Source organism: Stylophora pistillata, chromosome 8 (assembly GCF_964205215.1).
Source record: "Stylophora pistillata chromosome 8, jaStyPist1.2, whole genome shotgun sequence".
NCBI lineage: Eukaryota > Metazoa > Cnidaria > Anthozoa > Scleractinia > Pocilloporidae > Stylophora > Stylophora pistillata.
The window spans coordinates 6,819,986-6,827,500 of NC_142526.1; the positions used below are offsets into that span (position 1 = coordinate 6,819,986).

At 41.6% G+C, this 7,515-nt stretch overlaps 2 protein-coding genes and 1 pseudogene across 2 annotated transcripts in view; 1 reads left to right on the forward strand and 2 right to left on the reverse strand.

Annotated features, from left to right (window-relative positions):
* Positions 1–33: 33 nt before the first annotated feature.
* Positions 34–2,035, reverse strand: LOC148724706 (uncharacterized). Its single transcript, XM_088729775.1, has one exon. The coding sequence runs from the start codon at positions 1,549–1,551 to the stop codon at positions 232–234; it is 1,320 nt and encodes a 439-aa protein (XP_088585901.1). The 5' UTR covers positions 1,552–2,035; the 3' UTR covers positions 34–231.
* Positions 2,036–2,181: 146 nt separating this feature from the next.
* Positions 2,182–3,690, reverse strand: LOC148724707 (uncharacterized; annotated as a pseudogene).
* A 1,266-nt stretch (positions 3,691–4,956) lies between these two features.
* The window catches only part of LOC148724708 (cytochrome P450 3A19-like), a 5,789-nt gene continuing 3,230 nt past the window's right edge, over positions 4,957–7,515 (forward strand). The window contains exons 1-2 of the mRNA XM_088729792.1: positions 4,957–5,203; positions 6,930–7,102. The gene's annotated coding sequence lies outside the window, so the exon portion shown is untranslated. The remainder of the gene's footprint in view (positions 5,204–6,929; positions 7,103–7,515) is intronic.

A 7,515-nucleotide genomic window follows, 5' to 3' on the forward strand; every position in this document is an offset into this window, starting at 1 on the left:
TCTGTTTCAGTTTTAGTACTTGAATTTATTTGATTAAGACAATGATCAATAATGGAAGAGATCGTTGGCTAAGGTAGAAAGAGAACATGTTAAGTACTATTTCTGTGTTATTTTTTAAAACTAATTTCCATGTTATTCTTTTTAAATTATATTACACGCACGAGTGAGACATCATGCGCGCGCAAAAGCGAGAGTCGCCCGCGTTTTACCCGCCTGTTAGGTTTTTCGCTTTCAGTGCTTGGTTATTTCGAACACGAAGTCCACGAGAAACACAGAAACCCCCATGCCGAAAAGAATTCCAACTTGTAAAAACATATAGCCGATGCTGGTTGCCAGGCCCTCTTCTTGTTTCTTTTCTGGTTGGCCTGGGGCTAAGAGCATCATGGCAGCGCACAGTCCGTAGCCATTAACCAATCCGAGCAGACCAACTGTGAGATACGCCACCCAATTAGCTTGCAGTTTGCGATCACATGGCTCGAAGTAAATTAACAGGATCGGTATAGCAATAACAAGCTGAACCAAGCAATTGCCGAGGATCGATTTCTTGTTGTAGAAGATTCCCAAAATTGGAAGATTTTTTCCGATGGCGTCTGCAACTGAGTAGCAGCCGAAGAGAATGACGATAAACCAGCCCGTCTGATCGCTAGACTTTAATCCGCTGCTCGGTGAAACGGGGGCGGTTGGATCATCATCAGATGACACGGTGAGGTTGTGAGTAGAAGACGAGCAGTTGTAGTTTCCGTGGAACTGAGAGGTGATGCCCGGGAATAGAGAGTTAGATATCACAAGAGTCAGGCAAACTGTTGCAAGTGCAGCCCAGTTATTTCTGATGACTCTTTTCCGGGAGACGTCGCTGTAATCATCGCTGCGGAGCAAAGGCTGATGCTCGTTGTAATCATGAGAGGTGTTTAGACGTCCCCCTAGCGCACGCGTAGTGGAGTTGACGCGCGCGCTTAAGATGGCGATGAGACAGCACCCTATAAGAATTATCAGATCCACCAACGCGACAAATAAGTATCCACTGAGACGAAAACCTTTATTCCTGTCTTGTAGATGTTCAAACGAGCCTTTGGAGATGCATCTGATGATAAACGTCGCTGCGAAAGCGCAAACGCCGCCAGACTGTGCCGCGTGAATTCCAAAAGTAGGGAAATGCTTTCCAACGAAACCGTAAAGAGCTCCGCCACCGATGTTTTGAACAACGGTTGCCAAAAAGACGACAGCAGTCACTGAACCAAATCGAGCTGGATTGGATAGAGCGTTTGCATTCAAAGGAGTAATAACTACCTCTACTAACAAGAGAATGGCAGAAGCTGTTAGCGTGACAACAAGTACAGTGAGATGGCTTCTCTTGGGTTGAAAAAATACCGTCAAAACCGCGCCAAAGCTTGCACCGACACCAACCGTGACTCCTAAATAAACTTCAGGTTTGTACTCATCTGGGAAAAAGTAATTGAAATAATCTGCTGCATTGAAGGTAAAGAACACTGCGCTTTGAACTGCAGCGCCAAGGAACCAACAAGAAAGATAGAGCTTCCAAGGAATTTCCATCCCTGCCGTGTTGCGGCCACAGCTACCCAGTCTTAAAGTTCAAACAGAAGATCGAGATTCGCGTCTTGGCTGTGTGCAGAGATGAGTCCGGGCATGTGCGAGAATAAAATACTTTTCACTTTGCTGGAGTTGTTCTCGCAACTAATTTATTTGATATGTATCACTTTTAAGGTGTCAAATGCGGTCAAAGTTCGAGGAAATTTCGTTGAAATGGACAAAATAACTGCTATTAGCTGCGTGGGAGTTTTCCGAGAAGTATGAAACAATAGTTATGACTGAGAGTTCCGTTCCACTGTCGTTACAGATCTGAAAGGATTATTCGTGCTTCTTGAAAAAAAAAATAACCAAGATGAATTTTTTCGTTTCATCATTTTCAATCTTTCGCCGTCATCTCGCTTTTTATGGGTCCATGCTTGCTCCTTTTCGACCTTGGAGTGACCATCTCTAAAGTATTTTTACTCCGATATTCTGTTTTATTGTACTCTAAGGTAACTTCCAATGACGCAAAACTATGTTAAGATGCTGTGACGTACTCCTAAATATTCCCAAGGGAAATTATACACCAAGGTCGGTTTTTGCAGAGCTATGCATAAAAGGCGAAACGGTTCCACGATTTCGATATTTTTACTTTCCACCCGTTTTAGAAATATCAAAAGAGAAAATTTCTCTTTTGAACCTCATTAGAACGATTAAGATATTTCTGTTTCAGACCATCGAGATCTTATCAATATACTTGCATTTTCTGTGCCAAAAGCCGGAAATTTCAGTTTATTTCCATTCGACCTAATTAAGACAATTAAGAATGAGTTATGTCAAGGCTCAAAAGGTTTTAAAAAAAGGAGTTGAAGTGCGAGTGGAAAGCTTAAGCGAACGGTTATTCAAATGTTATTTAATTTGATTATTCGTTTTGTCACGACTATTTTATGAAACTCGCTACATTATCAATTCGCGAAGGACATAATTCCATTTCATGTCATTGCTGATGCATTTAAAATGGCAGTACGTGACCGCGTATACAAAGGTTTGCAATCGAAATATGTCTCAAAGAGATGAAAATGTTTTAGAAAATTTGAAGTGTCAGTTGCAGTGGAGCAATCGGTACATGGAGTCAGTGAGACAACACACCTTGCATTTGATACAGATAATTTATTATTTGTCAGAAAAGATCTTGCGACAGCTTTTTGCAATGTTGTGTGTACATGTATAAACATACCGTGTGTCGAATTTTCAAAATATCTATATTCATTGTAACTGCTGATTGAGTGTGGTTAAATAAAGTTTATTTTTTTCAAGTATTTTTGTCTCTTTTGTTATCTTAAACATTGTTTAATGCTGTCCTCGACTTTAATGATCGCTTCTAAAAAAAGTTATTCAAAAACGAAAAAACCTAAAGATGACTTTTCAACACCATCATAAAAACCACCAAAGAACCTTTCTAAAACTGGCCAGGGACGATGATACACAAACACAAAACTCTCGCAATCTGCATAAATGTTCGGCACTGCTAAGAAGAAAGCTAGCTCTTTTAGAAGATACTGCACACCTTCATCCAGATCAACTTTATTTTCTGTCTGAGCAGATTCGTTTTCCTTGTCGGAACCTCCCTTCTCGCGGCCGTTTTTGAGACATCTTAATGCCGCCACGGTAGATTCTCTAACGTCATTATGGAAGTCACCATTCACCTCGTACAGGTTCTTGATATTCTCCAAGGCTTTGCTATATTCATGGCAGATTTCCACCTCCTCTGTCCATTTTATGAAGCTGTGGGACACATCGCAGAGGCCGCTTCTTTGAATGGCTTCGCTGCATTTGTTTCGCAAGCGATTTCCTTTAATGCGCGCGGACTTCTCGGGGTTTTTGGAACCTACAGCAAGATAATTATGCTCGGATATTTTGTCCGGGATAAAGAGAAAGACCTGCAAAACAAAGATGATGTTTTTAGAGGCGTTTCTCGTTATTCTCTCAGATGAATCTGTTCAAATAAACTCACCCTTTCTGAGGTCTTTTTGGCCAAGTCGAACAATCGTTCGAGGGTTTCCGCCTTGTAACAGTCGGATTACCAGGGCTAATACCAAGAATCACGGTTCTCTTTTGAAGCTGATATTTTTCACCGTTAAGAACAGCCTGAGAAGCGCTCATAATTGACTCTCCAACCAACTAACTTCTGAATAACTTCCTTCGGTTAGATGGAACGTTCCACTCAGCATCTACCTGCGTTCACACTTGTAAGATACCTTCACATTTAAACCCCCTCGTCTTTGTGTGTTTCTCAGTAATCAGTTTATTTTCGGAAATGATTATAAGGATCGACTGTCGACAATTGGCAAAAAGAAAAAACATTAAACAAACCTGGTCATTCACATGTCACGAGTTGTCAAAAAAGTTCTGGTGATTAAATTTCCGGGTAACTCGGCTGACGAGGCTGTTTAAGAAGATCAGATTTCCCCTTTGCAGACAATGTTGCTAAAAAGGCATCGCAACCAGTGGTCATTTGGAGAAGTTAGGAGCTCTCGCAGGTCTTAAATCTCGGAATAAACTGAGCACTAGTTACAAGACAGTCCGGCAATCGCGATCGGGTGCATTGGCGCAGGAATCCAGAATATTCGAAGAATGGAAAGCACTTGGTCTTATTTGATATTTTTAACCGTTCAGAACAGTAAACAGTTAATTATCGGAAACGATTATAAGGATGGACTGTCGAAACTGTAGACAATTTGCAACAAAAAATTTTACACAAACCCGGGGATTAACATGTCACGAGTTTTAAAAAGAGTTCCGGTGAAAAATTTCCGGGAAACTCGGCTGACATGGCTGTTTTAAGAAGATCAGATTTCCCTTTTGCAAACAATTTTGCGGCCGGAAAAGGCATTACAACCGATGGTGACTTGGAGAAGCTGGGAGCTCTCGCAGGTCTTAAGTAAACTGAGTAATAGGTATAAGACAGTCCGGCAATCGTGATCGAATGCATTGGCGCAGGATTTCAGAATGTTCGAAAAATGGAAAGCTTTTGGCCCTTTATTTTGATCATAGCTGATGAAATTTTTGAGCGTTCAGAACAGCCTCAGAATTGCTCATAATTGGCTACCGATGTTAATAATATGTCGTCCCGTCTGCTCGTGAAGAACTGCCTTCGGTTCGATGGAACGTTCCACTCAGTATCATCCTGCGTTCACACCTAGATACCTTCACATTTTAACCCTGCCCCCTTCCCGTACGTCTTTGTGTAATTGTCAATCATTAGTTTATTTTCGGGAAATGATTATAAATTCGACTGTCGAAACCGAAGAAAATTTACGATAAAAAGTTTTTAGACAAACATGGTGATTAACATGTCACGAGTTTTCAAAAAGTTCCGGTGAAAACTTTCCAGGAAACTCGGGTGACGTGATTGGTTTAAGAAGATAAGATTTCCCTTTTACAGGCAATTTTGCTGAAAAAGTATCGCAGCCGATGGTCATTTGGAGAAGTTGGGAGCTCTCGCACGTCTAAAATTTCGGAATAAACCGAGAACTTGCTACAAGACAGTCAATTGCGATCGAGTGCATTGGCGCAGGATTTCAGAATGTTCGAAGAGTGGAAGGTATTTGGTCTCCTTTCCTCCGTCCTTGTAGCGCTGCTCCTCACGCGGTCGCTACTTTATCGAAGTATTCAGGTAAGTGTACATAACTGAAGTACCTCGTATATTTTATCTGCTTGATTTATTTCCTTGACTCCATCGAATCACTACCAAACAATCACCTTCCGACGTAACGTTTTGATATACAACGTGGTTAAAACAGGAGAGTCCAAGAAGCACGGTTCGCAGACTGCACTGACGAGCACGGAAGTTTTTCAGGCTGTGCCTAACAAATAGAATTTTCGTCGATCTTGAAAAAATGCGTCGCTAAAAGCTTGGGACGTTAAATCAAATTATATCGATGTTAACATGAATCTCTTATTAATTGTGCGGTATCGACTTAGAGCTTTTGTCGTGCGCGACGCGATACGATGATACTTGTCGACTGGTGACCTCCAAACAATCATTTGCGCAAACACGTGATATTTGTTCGGTAGCGAAACGGAAATCAAACAAACACGTTTATTGGTTAACACCGTAAACACGGTAAATACTAACCACCGCCGGAAAAATTGTCCCTCGAAAAACTCCGAGTCAAAACTTTTAACTCCTCTAAAAGTAACTCCTATATGTCAAAAAAAAAAAATCTGCGTAATTTGTTGACGACATTTTAAACTTACTTAATTTCAAAGCACGCGCGCGCGAGTCGCGTGCACACACGTTCGACAATTTCGGCCCAAGTTTCAGTGACCTGTCATGTATACTGCAAACCACTAAATATTCAGAGCTTTTTAAGGCGAAAAAAATCATCGGGAGTTCGTGACCCTACGACCTCAACATGGATGGGTCTATCTTTTTAAAATTAAGAAAACATCCTGTCCTTTCTCTCCAATAAGAGGTAATGGGTATCATTTTATAGGTTTGAGGTAGCAGAGCTTCCCACTCTATTAGAGGTTCCTGTGCTTTTTGAGATGAGATTGGACCGTTTTGTGAGATGTGTCTTTCGATGAACGCGTTTAGCAAGAAATGTCCTCGATCGCCACAACGCTTTGCGGTGGTTAAAATGCAATATTATTATGTAATAGATAGCCTTTTACTCAAAGTCGTTTGCGGGAAAACTTTTTTTCTTTCTCGCAGTATAGTATCTTGCAATTTAGGTCAAAGGGGCAATATTTACATCGTCTATGAAGGATTATGGAGTTCTGCAGAGTGAATGAAATCAGAAGTAATTTTTTTTTCGTTTGACCTTACGAGAAAAAAAGGGCACTCACTTAAAAAGTCTCTCAGATTACTTTCACTGGGATATTGAAACGTAAAAGCAGCAGACCAAGTGTCAAAGTTTTAATGTAGTTCATCTCGATTTGATATATCGCTGGTAATAACAACAAATAAGAAAATAAATCCTGCTCGCTGCGTTGACAAGCAGCGAAGGCAATTTAAGAGCTAGTTTGCTAAACAGAAGTCATATCATTTTTTACAATGTTTTTAAAGATACATTTTTTGGGTTAGAGGAGGCTAGAGCAAGAGGAGCGTGTTGTGTGCGAGAGGAGGAACGTGTGGAGGGGCGAAAGGAGGGGCGCGTGACTCCAGACTCGAGAGGATCGCTTGATTTATATGTCCGCGTGAGAATAGGAGCGCGTAGCTCATGACTCGAGAGGAGGGTGGCCTGGCTCTTTTATTCCACGCGAGTGGAAGAGCGTTCCTCGCGTTCTTACGTGTTCTACCTAACCGTCTATATCTTCACTCGTCGTATAACAAGCTTCTTAAGTGTGGACATCAGTTTTACTTGCTTAAATTCTATACACATTTTTACATCTTGAAGGTTGCGCTAGTTTATTGGCGAGTCCCATGGAAAAATACCAAAGGAGAGCGGATGCGAGGAGAACTGCCACAGCTACCTTACGGGCATTTTCACCGAGTGAATTTCTTTGGTCGACCGCTGTCCAAGATACACGGCCCAATTTATTACATTTGGCATTGTCTGACTCCAGTTGTGTGAGTATCTTGTGGTCATTCCATTCCTGAATTTGCAAACTTCGTCACATGAGGTTCGCTAGGGAGGGTTTTGGTTGTGTCACAGTACAAATTACCTGAAGCCCCCATAAAGCTCCGTAATATTCTTCCCAGTCAGCTTTCCGATATGATTACTCCTCTATACCTTGTAGGCGACAAATGATCCACTCTTCATTTTCCCTGAAAACTATGTGACCCTCGTAAAAATCTCTCAACCGCCTCCCCTAAGGGAATGAATAATGACTGGTCCTCAAACAATCTCCTCCTGACCCGTAAGGATGTCACGCAATACCAAACCCTCGTTGCGTGACAAGTCGCTTGATCATGTTGATAGCTCTTTTGACGAGATCTAGCCGCAGTAACTCGCGAGTGAGGAGCCTGGTGTCGAGGAACTT